Below are 21,624 nucleotides of genomic sequence, written 5' to 3'. Positions count from 1 at the left end.
CATGTGATCTCTTCTTGCAGTCACTCCTAGGCAATAGGACCTTCATGAGACCAAAACACAAAACTAAGCACAGCTGACGCCATTCCTGACTCCTTCCTTGCTGTCACCACCAACCACACACAGCTCAACAACAAACACAGTTGGCTTCCCTCCTTCCGCCACTGCCACCCTGTCCCCCCCAGCCCCACTGTGTTCCTGGTGTTGCCTGTGCTCCCTTCCCCCTGTTCTTGGTCTACAGCAGACGGAGCTAAAATAAGAGGCCCAGTCACCCCTCATTCAGAGCCCTCCAGACTCCCACTCACTCAAAAAACGCCCCTGTGCACGCTGCCATCTGTTAGGAATCCCATCCACTGCCCGCTGTCCCATCCTGCCCCGATGGCTGCCTCCCCCTGCCGCTCCTCGCCCACTACCCCGGCTGCCCCGTCTCAGGCCCACTCAGGTGCTGCTGCAGCCTGGGGCTCCTCTGCAGACTCAGCCGGCCACCCAGGCCCCTCCTCACACGCACGTCCCAGGCCTCCCACCCAGACGGCAAGGCCACTCCGCCCTGCTTCTCCTTAGCTCTCACCATCTCACACACCGCACGCTTTATCATCTAGCTTCTTACAGTCTTTCTTCCACCACTGGAAGAAAGGGAAAGGGATTTTGTCTGTTTGTCACTGCTGTACCCCAAGCACCTAACAGTGCCTGGCACACCCTGGATGTTCATAGAGATGAATGAAAGACCAGTTACTTGATTAAAAGGGTCATGTGTGTGCGACTCTCAGCCAAACTCCCTGGTCTGTTTTAACAGAGATGATCTGCCTGCTGTGGTAAACCTCCTCTGTAGAAATTAGAGAAATGAGTCTACAAAGCACCTGTTTATAACAATGCTTGAGAAATCTTTTTAGTTGGGATAAAATAGGTATCAGATAAAACTCACCGTCTTCAGCACGTTCTGGTGCACGCGTCAGGGGCATGAAGGCGATCTGCGGTATAATGCAACCATCGCCCTCCGTCCAGCTCCAGGACGCTTTCCAGCTCACAAGAGGGCAACTGTCCACATTCAGTCACTCCCCACTGCCCCTCAGCGCCTGGCAGCCCCCATCCTACTTTCTGACTCTGAATTTGAATGCTCAGACACTTAACCTCCCGCTGGCCTGACACAACCCTCCTGCCTCCCCACCTACCGTGAGCTTGTCCTGCTTCTCCACCTCCAGGCTGCTCTCGATGGCTTCTGCTCTCTTCCAGGCATCCAGTCGGAATCTTTCCATCACTTTTATTTCTTCCCGGAGGTCTGTGTTCTCTCTGACTAACATTTCTATCTGGCTTCGGAGACGGCCATGTGTACTTGACCATTTGGTTTCCTTTCGTTTCAAATCTTCCCGTAAATCTGATATTTGCTGTTTTAAAGCCTCTCAAAAAGAAAAGAAAAAACATTACTACATTACTGGAATTAAAACAAGAGAATAATAGAGACCCAGCAATGAAACAGAAGAGTCAGCCAGAAAGGAAAGGCTTAGTCAACAGACGACACTCTAAGACCACTGCGGTTTTCAGGGGGGAAGTGTCACCACAGACCATCAGCAAAACTAAGTCCAGAAGCCAGGAGAAAGGGAGGCAGACAGCCCGTGGAAGCTGGCAGCAGAAACCTGCCACGAGCTAGGAAAGACCTCACCTGAGCTATGAACTGAAAGGGATCTGGGGGAGATCCGTAAAAGGAGAAACACAACAGGAGCTCATGAATAACTGAAGGAACAGCAGAGCTAAAGAATAAAAGATTCCAAAGTCAAAACTACCTGCCCTAAAAACTATCTGAAATTCATGAGAAGAAATAAGTTTCAAGAAAAGGAATTGTTTTAGATAAACTAAAATAAGGAAGAAATCACTGGAAATGTCTAGAAGCAATTGGAGATCACATGCAGCTGCAAGTTATGGGGACTGACCGAGAGCTGAGGAAGGAGCAGGGAACCGAAGCCCATTGGTGGCGAGGCAGCAGGCAAGGCTGGCCCACACCCCTGCACCTCAGCAACCCCTGTGGCAGCCACATAGCAGTCCAGTGAGGATGGAGAGGCCATCAGGGCCCCACCACAGAGGGCGTGGACTTTGGATTGGGTGACATCAAGGTTCACATCCGAGTGTTCTGACTTGAAAGCTTAAAACAGGGCCCACAACCTCCAAGAACATCAGGTTCCCGATTTGTGAGATGGATTATGACCAATAAATGAACAATTTCCGGTAAACATTTTATCATGCAGGAAGATGGACTTAACACTAAAATAGTAAAATACAAGTCTAAATGGGTTCAAAATTCAAGAGCAATGAATATTTACAAGAGATCTATCATCAGGCACTATCACAGGCCCTTGGAATACTAAGAACAAAGCCTCACCTCATGAGGCTCACTCTGCCAGGTACAGTGGGAGGGTGATGGGAGAATGGGAGGGAGGCCAGGGCAGGTGAGGGGGTGACAGGAGAGTGGGAGGGTGGCCAAGGCAGGTGAGAGAGTGGCCAAGGCAGGTGGGGTGACAGGGGAGAGTGGGTAGGTGGCCAGGGCCGCGTGGGGAGGCAGCATGACATGTGCTGGGTATCACTGTAACACAGCTGCGGGAGGCAGCCTGTGGGGAAAGCAGCGGGAGGGCTCCTGGCTCGGTGCCAGCGCTGCAAGGTGCTAGCGCAGGTGACAGGTAAATGGCAGGAGGACTGGCCAGGGACAGGAAGGGGAAAAGAGGCCCGGTCACATAGGCACTGAGGCTCTTAGAGGAAGGAAAGCAGAAGCATATGGAGGGGTCTGACCAGAGGGGATGCGTGGTCACCTTCTGGAGCGACGCCACAGGGATAGGGTGAGAGAGGAGGCCGGGCCGCCAGCAAGTCATTGCCGGAGGTGGCAGCTGGAATCCGGGTGGACTTTGTCAGAAAAGCATGGAGTGGAAGAGCAAGAGAAGCCTGGAGAATGATTCGAGACCTCTGGCCTAAGCATGGGAGAGGAAGGCAGCAGGACAGCCACTGGCAGAGGGCGACAGACGAAGTGTGGGATTCACAGTCAGAGTAAGGCACAGGGGCATAACAGGGGCTGTGTCAGTGCCACGGAGTGATTGGAGGCCGTGCTGCAGGGCTTGTGGAGAAAACAGCAGGTGAGATTTGGAGATCTGGGCACAGTGAATATGCGCAAGGCTTTCAAGGAGTTTTGCTGTAAAGGAAAACCTTGCGCTGTGGGGTCGAGTGAGTTTTGTTTAAAGAAATGCCAGCCAGTGGTAAGGACAGGGAGGCTGGAAGAGTAACACGAGGTGGAGACAGGGCAGGGCGGAGGTCGGGGTGGGGGGCTCTGTGGGCAGGAGGCGCCCCTGGGGGCCAAGGGAGTAAGAGGCAGCAGCCAGGCAGAGGGAGAGAAGGGAGCCCCTAGGCTGGGGGACTGGTGAGAGCCCAGACCCAGACAGACAGAGGAGCCGGGAGGAGAAAGGGGTAGGGGAAACGACCAGCGGAGCCCAGCAGGCCTGGGTGGCGGGTGGGATCCGCAGCTGGGGCGCAGACTTCCAGCACAGTGTGAAAGCTCAGAGGCCAGGCGGGGAGAGCTCCGCCGGCGCCACCACACCCTGAAGGGGCTCCACATCCCGCGGGCGAGGCTGAGGCAGTGGGGGCTGCCAAGTCCCCGTGAGCATGACTGAGAGCCGCGCCGCGGAAACGGTAAGAAAGCGCAGGGGATGGGGCAGGGAAGGCCGAGGGCACTTGGGGACCTGCGGAAGGCGCAGCCGGCTCTGTCACCTTAACAGGCTCCACACTCAGAGTAGCCCTCGAGGAGCCCAGCTCCTTGGAGCGCAGTGGATGCCAGACCCAGGGCAGGTTTTAAAAAAGAAAGCCAAAACCAGTCTTAAATAACCCGTTGTTCCAGAAAGGAGTACTCTCAAAATGCCAAGGGCAGCGGAGGCCATGGACTTAAAGGGGCTCCCCCACTGGTCAAGTTGGGACCACTTAAACATCAAAATGGAAATTTTATAATTAGAGTAAACTGAGTTTGTGAAAAGCCATAACTCAGTAATGATGAATGTAAATTCCAGGAGGGCAGAAATGGCTAACTCATCATCAATTCCTCAATGATTGCTAGTTTCTAGTACATAAGGGGTTCTCAATAAATTTGCTGAATGAATAAATACCCAAAATAAAAATTAATACTTTTTTTTAACATAACCATAACGTAAAGGAAGGTTAAATATGCCCTCTCCTTAATTCTGATGATTATTAATAGAGTATCAATAAACATAACAAACTTATATCTGTTTTTAAAGTATATTTTTGTACAGAAGTAGAAAGAAAGGTAAATACGGGAAACCATGAATAAGCCAAATAGTGTAAGGAAGAAAAGGAACTGCACCGAAACCAGCAAGAAATAATGAATACCCAGGGTCACACATGATAACCAAGTATGAACAGGGTCCAAAACTTCAATCAACACCAGAAGTCATGTAAACGAACAAAGGCGAGAGCTCAAGAATGAGTTCCTGAAGAGGGAGGGCAACTCACCAGTCCAGCCCGTCCCCACCCAACAGGCCCCTGGAGGGGCACAGCCCAGAGCTGCCAGCAGTGAGGACGTGCCCAGTCCTGCACGGTGCACTGTGGCAGCCACCAGTCAGCCACACGTGGCTACTAAGTCCTGGAAATGTAGCTAATGGGAATGAGAAACTGATATTTCCATTTACCTCTAATTTATTTAAATGTAAATGTGTAAACAGCCACACAGGGCTAAGAGCTAGCAGCCTGGACTGCACAGTCTGACAATCAGAGGACACATCATGTGAGGGAAAGGCACTAGTTTGCCATAAAAGAAAACCCACATTATTCACCTAACAAAGTACAACAAAAAGAAGTGTGTTTGCTGTGGCTTGAATCACTTTGAAAGAAGTAGTCAGGATCGGAGCTATGACAAAGAGAAGAGGGGAAAAAAACACAATCTCATAACCTTGGGTAGTCTAAGGAGGTTATTTATTTTTTCCCTTTGGATCTGGTGAGCTTTCCATAACAGCAAGGTTATCAAAATATCTCTAATCCTAGGAGATTCAAAAAGAAAAATGAAGTGAAAAACTCATCATGTATTTTAGAATAGGCTATGGTTTTAAATTTGGTGAAGTTTTCTGGTAGTGGAGTTTGTTATAACTACTGTTAAAGTATTTGGCTTGTTCACCAAAAACAGCTATACTAAATTTGTAATTATAATTCAGATTGTTTAAAAGAAATTCAATTAAGTTTAATATCAATTTTTAACCTCTTACCAATCAAGTGAAGAACAAAATATACTCTAAGAAGTGCATGCTAGTACAACTAAAAATTAATTATAGGTGGGCACCTATAATCCCAGCTACTCGAGGGCTGAAGGAGAATCGCCTGAACCTGAGAGGTGGAGGTTGCAGTGAGCCAAGATGGAGCCCCCGCACTCTGTTATGGGTGATGGAGTGAGACCCTGTCTCAAAAATAAATAAATAAAAACAACTAAAAATTGGCAAGATGTTTATGATGGAGTTTATGTTTATGATGGAGTGAGACCCTGTCTCAAAAATAAATAAATAAAAACAACTAAAAATTGGCAAGATGTTTATGTTATAATCTGGCAATTTGTATCAATGTACATACGCTTTAACCTCAAAATTTCACTCGTAGGAATCCATCCTAGAGATATACTCCAGGAAGTAAGCTATATGAGGACAGGGATTGATTTGTTTTGTTCACTACCGCATTCCCAGTCCATGCCTGCTACATAGCAGCTACTCAGTAGCCACATGCTGAATGAGTAAGCAGGAGAATGATTGTGAGAAGTGATATATTCACAAAGTTATTCAGTATGGCCCTTCTTGTATTCTTGTAAATAGAAAAAGAACAGAAATAAATAAATGCTTCGGTAAGTATATTATGGCACACACTGCAATTCTATACAATAATATAGAATAAAGATGTTTTGTTAAGATACTTAATGGTTTCAGTAGACTAATATTAATGTTTTAAAAAAACCACCATAGATATATATATGTATTTGCTAAGAATTTCTCTGGAAAGATATGAGATTGATAGCACTGGCTGCCTCAAGAGAGGTGAATTAGAACGCAAACAAATCAACTGTAAAAAGATACTGAGCGATTGGAAAATCTGAATATGGACTAAATATTAGTTGATATTAATGAATTACTGTAAATTTTGTTAGGTGTGACAAACGTATAATTTTTTCCCCCCGGGACGGTGTCTCACTCTGTCACCCAGGCTGTAGTGCAGTAGCATGATCTTGGCTCACTGCAACCTTTTCCTCCCAGGCTCAAGTGGTTCTCCTGCCTCAGCCTCCCAAGTGGCTGGGACTACAGGCATGCCACCACACCCAGTTAATTTTTTTTGTATTTTTAGTAGAGATGGGGATTGGCCATGTTGGCCAGGCTGGTCTCTAACTCCTGACCTCAAGAGATCTGCCTGTCTCGGCTTCCCAAAGTGCTGGGATTACAGATGTGAGCCATTGCACTCAGCCGAATCTTATTTTTTAAAGATATCTTTCTCAGAGAAACCTACTAGACTATTTATGGGCGAAATGAACAGATGTCTGGGATTTCACTTTTTAAATTCCAGATTAAAAAGCTACAAAAGAGTAGAGGGGTGACAGAGATGAAATTAAAAAGACAAAATGATCACTGGTGAAATGGGAATTCATTCTATTATTCTTCCTACTTTCATGTGCTTTTGAAATTTTCTATAATAAAAAAGTATTTTCAAAAAACAACTGAATAGGTGGCTAGGGCAAGGGTGAGGGAGAAATTTCACTACACATCTTTTTGTACCTTTTGAATGATAATATATTTATATTGCCTTTGGAAATAAAAGTTTTAACACTGTCAAAGTCTAATACATTAGATTTAATAAAGTATTAACCAAAACATAATGGTACATTTCTTCCCACAAAAATAAAGAATTAAAGACCCTGAGCACCACGCTATTTAGTAACTCAAGCTGAAGGTGTGCAGATGAGATTGCTTGAAGATGGCTACACTAGACAGGAAGAAAGTAAAGGCTGGAACTCAAAACTGCTAATAATTTAAATACAGACAGTGGAAAGTGAGTTTGCTGTTTTTCTTTTTTGAGATAGAGTCTGGCTCTGTAACCCAGGCTGGAGTACAGTGGCATGATCTTGGCTCACTGCAACCTCTGCCTCCTGGGTTCAAGTGATTCTTCCCCCTCAGCCACCTGAGTAGCTGGGACTACAGGCGCGTACCACCACATCCGACTAACTTTTGTATTTTTTTTTTTTTTTATTTTTGTATTTTTAATAGAGACGGGATTTCACCATTTTGGCCAGGCTGGTCTTGAACTCCAGTCCTCATGATCCACCTGCCTCGGCCTCCCAAAGTGTTGAGATTACAGGCGTAAGCCACCGCACCCAGCCAGTAAGTCTGCATTTATCTAGACGCAATGGATTGCCATTTTAAATTTCTCTTTGCTAAGTTTTAACTTTGATGAAGTCCAATATATCCATGTTTTATTTTATAGTTGTGTCTTCTCTTAGAAATCTCTGCATATGCCAATATCAAAAATAAATTCACCTATTTTTTTTTTAGAAGGCTTACAAAGTTTTAGCAAGAACTGCATGAGTTCTTTTTTAACTTCTACAACCTTCTGATCATGTCCATTTCTAACTATGAAATGAACAGGACTGATAATCTGGCCTATTAGTCTCTAAATTTTAGAATTAAACACCTGGTTATTTATGGCTGTAAGTTATGATAAATCAACAGAACTAACAGTATTCGGTGTGTGGCAAGTCAAAAAGAGTAACACAACATTACGCTGGTGAATTTCCAACTCTCGGCTTGTTCATTCATCCATGACATTATCATAGTCTTTTCTAGGAAGCCTTTACTAGTAAGAAAATAACTGATATACATTTTACTCTTTAAAAGTCAGACTACAAAAGATATTCCTGATGCACTGTCTCAGATTATTTGTTGAATGAAACACAGTTTTGTTTTGACATATGAAATAATTCTAATGAGATCCTTACAATATTGTCACCTTTACTAACTTACATGACTATAACATAAAGAACTAGCATACCTGTATTTCTTCCCGTTCCTTTTTATCTGGAAAAGCTCTTGCAGCTGTAGTATACTTTTCAAAAACTTTACGTTCCTTTTGTAGCTTCCTCATTTCCTCCTTTTTAAACTCTTCTATTCGAGCTAATTCTTTTGCTTTCTGTTGTTCAAAGTCTGCAATTTCTTTCCTAAAATGACCAAACTATGTTATCACCTAGGGAGACCATCTCAGTGCAGTGATATGCAGAACCTGTTGACAGGCTAGTAACTGCCAGTCCTAGTGAATTCATCTTCAATCCATAGGCCTGAAATAACAGCCAATCCACTCACCAAAGCATTCATCCAACAAGCATTCACTGGGTGCCTATGATGAATCAGGCATTCTACAAGGTAGTGAGGAAACCACAGTGGAAAAAAAGCCCCAAAAATCCTAGCTGGGCACAGTGGCTCACACCTGTAATCCCAACACCAAGAGGCCGAGGCAGGCTTCAGCCCAGGAGTTCAAGGTTGCAATGAGCCGTGATCGCACCACTGTGCTTCAGCTTGGGCAACCAAGCAAGACTCTATCTAAAAAAAAAAAAAAAAAATCGTATTCCCGCAGCTTCTTACATTCTAATGGGAGACAGACAATAATAAAGAAGATAAATGGGTACATGGAATATCAGAATAATTAAAGAGAAAAAGCAAGAAAGATATTCAGGAAATATGAGAGTTGGAGGGTGAAATTGTGTTGTATGTGAGGGTTATCTTGCTGAGATAACATGAAAGAAACCTGAAGGAAATGAGAGAACCAATCCAAGAGTGTGCACACAGAGCAGCGCAGGCAGAGGGAGCGGAAAGTACCAAGGCCCTGAGGCAGGAATGTGCCTGCGGTGTTCAAACAACAGCCAGGAGGCCAGTGTGGCTAAAACAGAGTGAGCAAAGGATGGGGAGCAGGAGGAGGCGTCAAAAAAGGAGGAGGCAGGCCGGGCTCGGCGGCTCACACGTGCAATCCCAGCATTTGGGAGGCTGAGGTGGGCAGATCACCTAAGGTCAGGGATTCGAGACCAGTCTGACCAAGATGGGGAAACCCCGTCACTACTAAAAATACAAAATTTGCTGGGGGTGGCGGTGCATGCCTATAATCCCAGCTAGTCAGGAGGCTAAGGCAGGAGAATCGCTTGAGCCTGGGAGGTGGAGGGTGCAGCGAGCCGAGATCGCACCATTGCACTCCAGCCTGGGCAATAAAAGTGAAATTCCATCTCAAAAAAAAAAAAAAGAGGCCTTGATCAGATGAACTGTCCAAACCCAGGCTGGCTGTGGATGTGTGTGAAGAGCACAGACACGGGCAGCAGAGAGACCTGCTAGGAGGCGATTTTAACCACCAAGGAAAGCCCTGGCTGAGAGTGGCAGCTCTGAGGCAGTGAAGCGGTTGGGTTAGAAACAGGCTGAGAGAGCAAGAGAAGACTCAAGCACGACTCCAGGATTTTCTGCTGGGCAAATGGAAGAGCAGACTCATCATGTGCTGAGACAGGGAAGAAGAGGAGAAGAGTATATTCAAAAGGGGATGTCAGGAACTCATTTTTTCTAAATGATCAGTTTAGACAGTGATCAGCTCTCCAGGTAGAGAGAACAACGAGACAGTGGGATAGGAGACGTGGGCGAGAGGTCTGGACCTGGGACATGACAGCACTGAAAGCCTCCAGACTGGACAAGTCTCTCCCTGCCTCACTGGAGGGAGAGGAGGCAGAAGAGGTAAAAGATATTCCTACTGGCTAAATATTCAAAATGTCTGCAGGGTGCACACAATCATACAGTCAAAGCAAAAACTGGGGGAGAATACTTGTGGCACATTTGAGAAAATTTAATATCCTGAAAAATGAGCAAAGGCCATAAAGAAATTTACAAAATAAACACAAATGACCACTAAATATAAAAACATGCTCAACTTTATCAATAATTAAAGAAATGCAAACTTTAGCAACTGAAAGGTGGCATAATAACCAGGTTGGCAAGATCTGAAAGACTGCTAATGCTCAACTCCAGTGATGGGGAAGGGGGTGAGAAGAAGCCTCAGATGCTGACTAGGGCAATGGAAATGCCTAACATTAATCACAAGGAAGTAGATTTTTAAATTAAAAGTGCCTCACACATATGATGATATTCCCTGTAATTTATAATAGTGAAAAATTCTAAACAAGCTAAATTTCCATCAACAGATTGATTAGCCACAGTAGCATTCATATATTTATTTCAAGGATACAGAAGACTAGGGTGTGCTAACAGGGTAAGATGTCTATTATGTTATTAAAATAAAAAGCAGGCTGGACATGGTAGCTCATGCCTGTAATCCAGAACTTTGGGAGGCAAAGGTGGGGGGATCACTTGAGCCCAGGAGTTCAAGACCAGGCAAGGCAACATGACAAAACCCCGTATCTACAAAAAATACGAAAATTAGCTGGGCGTGGTGGCGCGTGCCTGTATAGTCCCAGCTACTCAGGAGGCTGAGGCGGTGGATGGTTTGAGCCCAGAAGGTGGAGGTTGCAGTGAGTCAAGACTGCACCACTGCACTCCTGTCTGGGTGACAAGGCGAGACTCTGCCTCAAAAATAAAATAAAAAAAAAAAAAAAGCAGAAGCCAGGTGCAGTGGCTCACGCCTATAATCCCAGCACATTGGGAGGCCAAGGCAGGCGGATCATGAGGTCAGGAGTTTGAGACCAGCCTTGCCAACATGGTGAAACTTTGTCTCTACTAAAAGTATAAAAATTAGCTGGGTGTGGTGGTATGTGTCTATAATCCCAGCTACTGGGGAGGCTAAGGCAGGAGAATGGCTTGAACCCAGGAGGCGGAGGTTGCAGTGAGCCAAGATTGCACCACTTCACTCCACCCTGGGTGACAGAGCAAGACTCCATCAAAAATAAAATAAAATAAAAAGCAGATTACAGACCCCATACAGTAGAGCCCAGGGTTGAGAACCACACACCTAGGCTGGCACTGTGGCTGTGGCTCTCTGTCACTTACTAAGGGGTAAACAAAAAGCTTTCTTCTCAGTGCATCAGTTTCCTTATCTGTAAGGTGGGAAGGATAACACAAGGTCTAAATTTGAGGACTAAATTTTGCTTAGAACAAAGCAAAACTGATATAGGGAAAACGCTAAAAAAAAAAAAAAAAAAAAAGAAGTTTTTAAAAGAAAGAAAAACAGCCATTATCTTATGATCTAAATGTTTCTTCAAAGAAAAAGATGTTCATTTTGAAATAATGATGTAGAGACATTTTAAAAGTCATCTTGGGTAGAGAAGGGATTGGAATAAGTTTCATGTTTTATCCATCACTACTATAATAGGCATGTATTTCTAGGAAATATCTTTTTCTGCTGATATATACATTTAAAAATATTCAGAATTTGATTTTTAAGCATAGCTCGAAATACAATGTAGTAACAGAATTTCCTTTTTAAGTGGATTAATAGCTGTCTATAAACCTTTATCTGGAATTTATGGGCCAGGTGTGCTTTAGAATTCGTATTGTTCAGGTTTTAGAAAAGAAATACAGAAGCGATGTCATGGAAGATGGTGGAGTAGGAAGCTCCAAGCATCCGTCCCTCCACCAAAGCAGCTATTGAACTAGCAGCACCTGTCAGAATCAACCATTTGGGAACTCTGGAGACTAATGAAAGACCTGCAGTGTCCTGCGGAGTCTAAAAGAAGAAGCAGACTGGGAAATCTGGGTGAATTTCAGCATTTGCATAGCAGCCACCATCCCCTAGATCCAATCCCACAGCAGACAGCCATGGGAACTACAGTTGTAAGAATTTCTCCTCAAGCATTAAAATAACAAATACCCAAAAACAAAGAAATACAGTGTGGGTACGATATATAATATCCCCAGCAAGACCCACGGCAACACTTGGAATCAAAAGTATTAGTGTTTCTGCAACAGAACTTAGGACTATTCGCAAGTACAATTAAAAACTATGTCTACATAAAACATATATATATATATAAATAATAAATATAGTATATACAAATAGCCTCATGTAAGTTCAGTTCAAGTTTTGCTAACCATAAAGTCAGATAAGATCATGACCTAGGGTAGGAAACAGTATGTCATACTGTCAACTGCTGTGGGTGGAGCTGTGTCCTCTAAAACAGTACATTGAAGTCCCAGTCCCTGTGAATGTGACCTTATTGGAAATAGGGCCTTTGAAGATATAATTAAGATGCCAGTCAAGGTGAGGTTATAGAGGAGTAGGGTGGGCCCTTGTTCCAATGTGACCCTATCCTTTAAAGAGGCACTGAGACACACACACGGAGGAGAATGCCATGTGAAGACACAGACAGAGGGAAGATGGCCGTGTGACCACAGAGGCAGAGACTGGAGTGATGTTGCTGTAATCCAAAAAATACCCAAGGAGTGCCTGAAACCACCAGAAGCTGGAGGAGCCAGCATGGCCCATCTTGCTGATGCCTGGACTTTGGACTTACAGCCTAAGGAACCACAAGAAAAGAAATTGCTTGTTTTAAGCCACCTAGTTGGTGGTACTTTGTTACAGCATCCCAGAGAAGCCTATACAGTAACTAACCAAAGTACTACTGAATCCATAGCTCAAACTTTTTTTCAAATTTCAATTTATGATCTCTCTACTAAGAAAATTCCCCTTTTGACACATCATTGACTACATTGGGTCATTTTATTCAGTAAAAAAAATTTTACATGATACAGATTTCACCTCCTTTTCAGTTATATTTGTTGGATTGACTGAAAATGTTTCAGATTGCTTAGATAGTTTTAAAGATAAAACTGAATCATTGCATATTTTCTTCCAACTTACAGACCCAAACGTACCTGAGTTTTTCCAAGGCACTTTCTCGTTCAATGCGAAGTTTAGCTAAAGATGCGTTCTCAGCTTTAAACTTTTCTATTTCTGTCTCCAATTCAGTAATTTTGTCTCTCAAAACCTGGGATCGAGCATTGTCACCTATAAAATAGGCCATAAATATTGAACTTTGCAAAAGGGCTTACAGCAGCAAAAACACTAGCTAGCTAGTAACACTAAGAGCCAAGAATATGGCAAACACCTGTGCCATTAAAATGCATTCGAAACAATGCTTCAAATACGAAAAGGAAAAAAAATTAAACCTAACTTTCCTGAGGAAACCAGTGCAAATTTATGAAAGAATTAATCAACCTCCAAAGAGTATCAACCTGACAAGGAATCAACATGATACATAAAAAGAAATCATTCAAAACCATTTTTTAAAAGCCAATACATATAAATAGCTTAAGAACATAAGTAAGTAATCCACAAGAGATCTAACGGGCTAATCAATGCCAAAATCAAAGTTTATCCCCTACTACTAATCAAATAAATGCAAATTAAGATTTTTTCTCTTTATCAAATTTGCTATTTAAAATGTAAAATAGCCAGTGCTTCTGTCCTGCAATTCAAACAAGCATTTTATCCATTAGTACTTTTTTTTACAAAATAAATGTGATCCACAAGGCTAAAGGAATGAGGCAAGTTATACTTCTCTGTCATATTAAAAATACATAGGAAAAATGATGGGAAGGAAATATCCCAAAATGGCATAGCCATTACTTTTGGGTAGCTAAGTTGTAAATATTTTTACTTCTATACTTTTTAAGCTTCCAAACTTTCTACAAAAAAAATTTTACTTTTAAAATCAGAATTTAAAAAAAATGTTATAATTTATATTTCAAAGCGCCTATGCTATGCTAGTCAATTGGAGTTTATAATATAATATAATATAATATAATATAATGGAAAGGAATCTTTCAGTGTGAGTTTAAGAAGTCCATTACATCAACTGAAATACTAAACATCCATTAAATGGAATGAGGTAGATGTGTGTATGTGTTAGAACAATCTTCAAAATTTATCATAAGCAAGGTGCAAGACAGTATCCAAAAAGCATATTTTCATTTGTTTAGAAAAGTAATTATATACAAACTCACACATATGCTTTTATATGCACGGCCTCTTTAGAATACACAAATGAAATGGTAATGCTGGTACTTCTAGGAAGGGGGACTTGGACCAGGTTTGGGAAAGAAAGGAAACTTAGGAGCTTTGATGTTATCTCGCTTTATTAAAAAGTAATTGATTTTAAAGTCTTCAGGAAGTCAAAACGAAGTTTAAGTTTGGAAAAGCTGAAAGGATAATTCAACTGAATCTCTTATACTAGCGACTGTTACATTTTATAGACACACAAAATAAATCAGATTTTTTTCAAATTAATGGGTGCATTAATTTGACTTCTATTGAGCAGTTAAGTTAGGATTTTAAGCATTCTGACAGCATTGATAAATGTTAAATTTCTCATATTCAGATACATATTTTATAATGCTCTGACTCACCAGGTGGTTTGTCTTGACTTATGTTTAACTTGGGTTCACTTTCCAAGTGTGAATCTGACTTTGGTTTCGGTTTCAAGGAAGGAAAGAATTTCATCATCAGCTCCGATGTAGGAGGAGGACTTCTGTTCCTCCTAGATTTGCTCAAGTCTTCTCCCTTCATGACTGGTGCAATCTTCCTTCTTGCTGTTTTGTCCAGGATGCCTACTTCGTTCTTAGGGTAGCACGTCTGCGGAGTCCCGTAACTAGATTCACTCCCAAGAAAAACATCATGATTACACAAATTCTCCTCAAGGTCAGTCCAAGTTCTTTCATCATCAAAGTCCATTTTAGTCATACTTAGGGATGAGGATCCTGAGGGCTCAGACACTTGATGTTTTATGCTTTCTGTGATAGACTCATCGCTACTGTAATCTTTATCAGACAAATCCAGATCAACATCTCTCCTTTTATCTTCTTGAGTCCCGGTGTCCCTAAAAGGCCCCTTACCGTCACAGACTTGTGGGCTATCCTCTCTGCTGCTGAAATCCCTTTCTCTATCCTCACTCGATGGTTTTATGGTAACATCAAGCTGTTCCTCAGAGTCAGTGCAACTGTCACTGCTCATAACACCTTCACCATCACCTGCAATCCATTCAGTTTGATTTTCAGAAGTGCTCTTTTGGAAGGCTTTCCTACTGATTTTACAAGGCTGTTCCCTCGATTCATCAGCCGAGGACAATGAACGGTTTTGTTTGGGTGTGACCTCACACTCACTCTCCTTCTCATGTGCAGTGTGGTCCAAATCCTCACTGCGGTTACACTGACCAACGGGACCTGCTGCATTTGTCTTCTGCGCCACAGCTTTGACAGGGGTGGAAGACATCCGATGACCTTTGCGGATCTGCTGATCCCTTTCTAAGATTTTCAGTACAAATGAGGAATTACTAGAAAATGATATTTCATCAGCAGCTTGTTCTAAAAACAAAAATTCATCTAATTCCAAATTTTCCTTTTCCTTTTCTCGTTCCCAAGTCTCTAACGTTTTCTGAAGAGAAACCTCAAGAAAAGATTCTGAGTCTTTCACCGTCTCCCTGACACAGCTCTTAGAAGCCAGGAGGCTGGCTGGCCCTGTTGAAAGAGGACGTCTGTCTTTATCTGGTGTCTTATTCCACCCTGTACAGCCAGTATCGCAAGGTTTTGGACACTCAGGTACATTTTCTTTATTATTAGATGTAACTTTTTTTTCAAATTTGATCTGGTCTCTAAATTGCCCATCATATTTCTTCCCCGTCTGTATTTTCAACCCTGATGGAGACAGACTTTTCCTGTTATTACACCTCAGCATTTTTGGCTTCTGACTAATGGTGACAGAACCCTTCCTGGTTCTAGCTTTGTTGTCCTTTTTAAGGGTAGGGTTCTCTGCATACGGTTCTTTATTTATGAGAGCGGTTTTCCGCTGGAGTTGCTGTCTATCCATTTTAAATAGAGGCTGGTCCTCAGAAGGGCTCTGGTCAGTCACTAGTTTACTTTCTTTCCCTTTCTGAAACTTAGATTTAGCATTAGTAAATCTGGCTAAACCTTCTCCTCGTTTTAAAAATGGTTGTTTTGGTTTTGCTTTGATTGGCAATGGTCCTTCTGCTTCCTAAAATAAAAGAATATTTGAATTAATTTTGGTATGTCCAAGTCATCTGAAAGTTATTTTTAAAACAAATTAGATAAATCTCTAAAGCCTCAGAATGATTTAATCAAAAGAGCACAATTGCTAACCCTCAGCTGTTTTTGCTTCAGTTCTTGCTCTTCCAACCGAATTTGTTCTTCTAAGTAGTCTTCAAAGGTCTGTTTCCTTTCTCTAATAGCAGCTTTAATGGGCCTAATTAGAAACACAAAGTTATTTAACATGCAAATCATGATGTGTGAATATTTGACAGTGTGCCTGGTATAGAAACCCCAGACTACAGGGAGAACTAACCTTTCCCAAAATCAGTGCTTCCCTTTGAGAATCTAACGAAAGCCACAATCCTTCTCCAACCCTTAAATATAAGAATATACAATACTCTTCACGTGACTTGGGAGCCCTAAGAACGCTTCTGAAGTCCATCTATCCATTACAGATTAATATGTGGAATAACATATTCATCAAATAACTTTAAAAGGTATTTGAAAAATAGATTACTAACTATGCATTTTTTTAAACTAAGAAAGGCCTTTAATGTGAGTAGAGCAATAATCAGAAAAGTCATTTTGTCCATATCATATTGAAAATTTTGAAATATATTTTTAAAATAATCAACCTAATATTTAAAAGATAAAATACTTTAAATTTGCCATATTTTAAAATTCTATCACTGATTATGCAATTATAAATAAGTAACACCAAATGGGAGATGCCAATATTTAATTTTTCCCTTTTCCAAAAATAGGATTTAACTATTTGAGAGAAGATTGATTTTATTGAGATGTTTAAGTGAAAAAGCTTTGACAATACAATGTCAAAGAAGTTTAACTGACATATCTCCCCAACCTCCTTTGTTGTTTACGGCATATAATAGGTTGTATCTTTAACCTTAAAAGTATAGTCAAACAAAAACAAGAAAAGTATATATCTTTCAAACACGGAAAGTGTTCCGTAACAAAGGCCAGCTACTGTACTAAATAGTCACATTTGCCACTTTCAACATGAATAATACCTTTCTTCAACATTAGCCACTTCTGAGGAATTGTCACGTTTTTTAAAGTTCTTATTCGCTTCCTGAATCTGTTCCGTCATTTTCTCCCAACATGATAAAATACTTTCTCCTAAGATAAAAATTAGTAACAATTTAGCTCAAGAAAACCATATTAATGTCTTAAAACATAAGAATTTTAAAGTTACTATGCTAAGATATTTTTTATTAAAAGTAATGTACATCAAAGATTTTACAACACTCAAGGAATTAATATAATTAAATAATTTGAGACCAGCCTGGCCAACATGGCAAAACCCCGTCTCTAGAAAAAAGATACAAAAATTAGCCAGGTGTGGTGGCACACACCTGTAATTGCAGCTATCTGGGAGGCTGAGAGTGAGCAGAGGTTGCAGTAAGCTGAGATGGTACACTGCACTCCAGCCTAGGTGACAGAGCGAGACCCTGTCTCAAAAATAAAAATAAAATAAAATAAAGGCACTCAACATTCTTCAAAAGGTTAATGTCATGAGAAAAAGAAGTGTGGGCTTTTCTAGTGATAAAAAGACTAAAGAGTAATAAGAATCAAACATAATATGTGAACTTGACTGGATATGCATAAATTTGATTGGTTCCTTTTGAAAAAAAGCACCTTTAAAAGACATTTTGGGATAATTGCGAGAATTCCAAAATGAACTTGAATATTAAGGAATTATAATTAATTTCCTTAGATATAATAATAGCAGTGTGGTTATAGATGCATACTGAAATATTTGGAATGAAGTACCACATACTGGTAAGTATATCAGTAATCAATGCAGTGGTCTTTCAACTTTTCTAGATGTTTGAAATTTTCCAAAAGGCTAGGGAAGCATATTGTATAAAAAGAAAAATACATTTGAGCTTTCCATACCAAGGAATTAATTCTAAATTAGGAACAAGGCATTAGGGCTGGGTGCAGTGACTCAGATCTGTAATCCCAGCACTTTGGGAGGCCAAGGCAGGCAGATCACTTGAGGCCAGGAGTTTGAGATGAGCCTGGGGAACCTGGTGAAACCCCATCTCTACTAAAAATACACAGAATTATCTGGGCATGGTGATGCATGCCTGTAATCCCAACTACTTGGATGGCTGAGACATGAGAATCACTTGAACCCTAGAGGCAAAAGTTGCAGTGAGCTGACATCATGCCACTGCACTCCAGCCTGGGCGACAGAGCAATACTCTGTCTCCAAAGAAAGGCCACAGGGGACAAAAAAAAAAAAACAAAAAAAAAACACACACACACACACAAAGAGCTGGCAGGGCAGCATGGACCTATAGTCCTAGCTACTTGGGAGACTGAGGGGGCACAGATTGCTTGTGCCCAGGAGTTTGAGTCCAGCCTGAGCAGCACAGCAAGACTCCATCTCTGAAAAAATAATTTTTAAAGAAAAAACACAGAAAAGCCTTATCTTAGGACAACTTAGTAACACTATGAGTGAAGTAGAGAAGAGAGAAACATAAGTAGCTCACCTGTAGGATGGTTGTTGTTTTCTTCTTTTAAATTGTTTTTTTCCACAGGTGCTTCTTGATACTGTGCCTCAGAAAATAAATTAGGAGAAGCACTTTTTGAAGTTAAAACAAAATCTTCATGAGCTGTTCTACAGAAGTTGCCTTGCTCATGGGATAAAATGTTGGAGGCGTATGTTTCTTCCTGGGCTGGGTCCGGGTAGATGTATGATGAGAAGCAGTGTGTGGTTCTCTCTCCGGTGGTGGCATTTCCTGGATATCTGTGCTTCTGGCTCTGATCATCAGGCAGTAAACTCAAACCTAAAATTAAGAAAGCAAAGCTGATGACTTCCTTCAACATTTTGTCTTTTCTCCCCAGGAGTGATGCCACCCCACAAAGGTTTCTCCACAGTGACAAAAGTATTTTTTCCCTTTATTAGGATGTGGTATTTAACAAAACCATGAAACTTGATTGATTGATTGACTGATTGAGACAGTTTCACTCTGTTGCCCAGGCCGAAGTGCAGTGGTGTAATCTTGGCTCACTGCAACCTCCACCTCTTGGGCTCGAGTGATTCTCATGCTTCAGCCTCCTGAGTAGCAGGGATTACAGGCGCCCACTGCCATGCCGGGGTAATTTTTTGTATTTTTAGCAGAAATGGGTTTCGCTGTGTTGCCCAGGCTGGTCTCAAACTCCTGAGCTCTGGCAATCTGCCCACTTCGGCTTCTCTAAATGCTAGAATTACAGGTGTGAGCCACCACGCCTGGTCAAAATCATGAAACTTTTAAATTCCAAAGTGACTTTCATATAATTTTAAATGAGAGTATATTTAGACACTGCTTCCGTGCAGATGGCACAGGCATGGCAGAGCTGCAGCTGCCTAACTCCTGTTCCACGTGTGAGAACATGCAGGTGTCAACTCTGCAGCCCTGCAATCAGCATATCAGACCTGGAGCACCCACGGAGACAGTGATGTGAGTGACCTGAGCTGTTCCGTGGTTACCAAAAGCTGCCCTTTAGAATTTTGGTATCACTGGGTGATGGAAGCTGAATTTTCCTTTTTGTACTTTTCTCTAGTTTTTCTTTTCTTTTTTTGATACGAAGTCTCACTCACTCTGTTGCCCAGGCTGGAGTGCAGTGGCAAAATCTCAGCTCACTGCAACCACTACCTCCCGGGTTCAAGCTATTCTCCTGCCTCAGCCACCTGAGTACTTGGGACGATAGGCATATGCTACCACGCCCAGCTAATTTTTGTATTTTTAGTAGAGACGAGGTTTCACCATGTTGGCCAGGCTGGTGTTGAACTCCTGTCCTGAAGTGATCCACCCACCTCGGCCTCCCAAAGTGCTGGGATTACAGGCATGAACCACCGTGCCTGGCCCTTTTCTCTAGTTTCTAAATTTCCTGTTATTTTTTGTCTGTTCTGCTGAAGTCTCTGCTTTGGAATTAACCCAGTAAACACAGAGGAGGTTCTTCTCTCTATCTCTAAGCCAACTTCTGAAAGGGTACTGGCATGCTAGCCAGCCTGCAGCTGTACCAGCAGGAATCCTCCTGGATTGTCTCACCTAAATATGAAGATACATGAGAAGTGCTTTAGATAACAGCCACTGCCACCTATCACTTATTACCGCATCCTAGCCCAACAAAAAAAAAAAAAAAAGAAAAAGAAAAAAGTTGGGCAGGGCATCACTGAACATCCGCTTCAACCTTCCTTCCTTCCTAGCAACCCCTCCCCCAATCTAAACATTTCTGACCGACAGTCAGCCCACTTCAGCCTGAAGTGGTCTTTGATGAAAGTAATACTGTATCCTAAAGCACTGTTCTCAGTCTTGGGCATCTACTAGGTCAAAATTACTTTCACAAAATATGCACTGATGGTGCAAATGCAAATAAAAAAATTCTGGTGACTTCTTCAAAGCAGGACAGCAGTACCCAGAGTCCCAATAGCTGTTGTTTGTCAGCACCATGCACTCATAGTTTAAAAAAAAGTTTTGGCTGGGTGCAGTGGCTCACATCTGTAATCCCAGTACTTTGGGAGGTGGAGGCGGGCGGATCACAAGGTCAACAGATCAAACCCATCCTGGTCAACATGGTGAAACCCCATCTCTACTAAAAATACAAAAGTTAGCTGGGCATGTTGGCATGTGCCTGTAGTCCCAGCTACTTGGGAGGCTAGGGCAGGAGAATTACTTGAACCCAGGAGGCAGAGGTTGCAGTGTGCCAAGATTGCGCCACTGCATTCCAGCTGGGGTGATAGAGACTCCGTCTAAAAAAAAAAAAAGTTTTACCTAAGAATGTCCTGGCCGGACATGGTGACATGCCTGTAATCCCAGCACTTTGGGAGGCCAAAGTAGGAGGATCACCTGAGGCCAGGAGTTCAAGACCACCATGAGTAACATGGCAAAACCCTGTCTCTATTAAAAATACAAAAAAATTATCCAAGTATGGTGGTGCACGCCTGTAGTCTTAGCTACTCAGGAGGCTGAGGCAGGATAATTGCTTGAACCCAGGGGGCGGAGGTTGTAGTGAGTTGAGATTGCACCATTGCACTCCAGCCTGGGCAACAGAGTGACACTCTGTCTTAAAAAATAGTCCTCATAAAGTAGCAACAACTATTAATTTCATTAAATCTTGACTCTTAAGTACGTGTCTTTTGAACATTCTGTGGGACAAAAGGGGAAGTATGCACAAATTGCCTCTGCTCCAAAATGGCGTTCAGGAAACCGTTCAGGGAACACCATTTTTATTTGAAAGAATGAATGACAAACTATGATTATTTAAATCTGGGTATCTGGCAGGCATTTTCTCAAAAAAGAAACAAGTAAGCCAGTCACTTCAAAGAAAATGACAAGTTATCTGTTGCCAATGATAAAATTTGACCTTTCAAATAAAAATCAGAATTTTGCAAAGCATGTCCACCACCATAAGCTTGAAAGCTGTATTAGCAATACTTCAAGACCGTTTAGATGTGATTGGTGGTGATATTAATGAATGCCATTTTTGATAGTTTGTATAATGAAATACGTCAACATTTTGAAGACCTACATAATTCAGTGAACCACTATTTTCCAAATGACCAATGCACCAAAAACAAGCACCATAA

At 42.1% G+C, this 21,624-nt stretch overlaps 1 protein-coding gene across 5 annotated transcripts in view; it reads right to left on the bottom strand.

The window, feature by feature from the left end:
- CENPJ (centromere protein J) overlaps window positions 1–21,624 on the bottom strand; it is a 42,940-nt gene that overhangs the window by 8,552 nt on the left and 12,764 nt on the right. For all 5 annotated transcript variants that reach the window (XR_004263389.1, XM_032260069.1, XM_032260068.1 and 2 more), the window contains exons 4-10: window positions 18,545–18,841; window positions 17,054–17,162; window positions 16,134–16,236; window positions 14,388–16,008; window positions 12,855–12,987; window positions 8,053–8,218; window positions 1,167–1,391 (exon numbers count right to left, since the gene is read on the bottom strand). Coding sequence is in view for 4 of the 5 variants with exons in the window: in XM_032260069.1 (XP_032115960.1) it covers window positions 1,167–1,391; window positions 8,053–8,218; window positions 12,855–12,987; window positions 14,388–16,008; window positions 16,134–16,236; window positions 17,054–17,162; window positions 18,545–18,841 (2,654 nt within the window). In the remaining variant the exon portion in view is untranslated. The remainder of the gene's footprint in view (window positions 1–1,166; window positions 1,392–8,052; window positions 8,219–12,854; window positions 12,988–14,387; window positions 16,009–16,133; window positions 16,237–17,053; window positions 17,163–18,544; window positions 18,842–21,624) is intronic.

The sequence above is a fragment of the Sapajus apella genome, unplaced genomic scaffold, assembly GCF_009761245.1.
Source record: "Sapajus apella isolate SASKATOON/1434 unplaced genomic scaffold, GSC_monkey_1.0 scaffold114, whole genome shotgun sequence".
Classification (NCBI taxonomy): Eukaryota; Metazoa; Chordata; class Mammalia; order Primates; family Cebidae; genus Sapajus; species Sapajus apella.
Note: the sequence above shows the minus strand (reverse complement) of the source record. Positions and strands in the feature narration are given on the sequence as shown.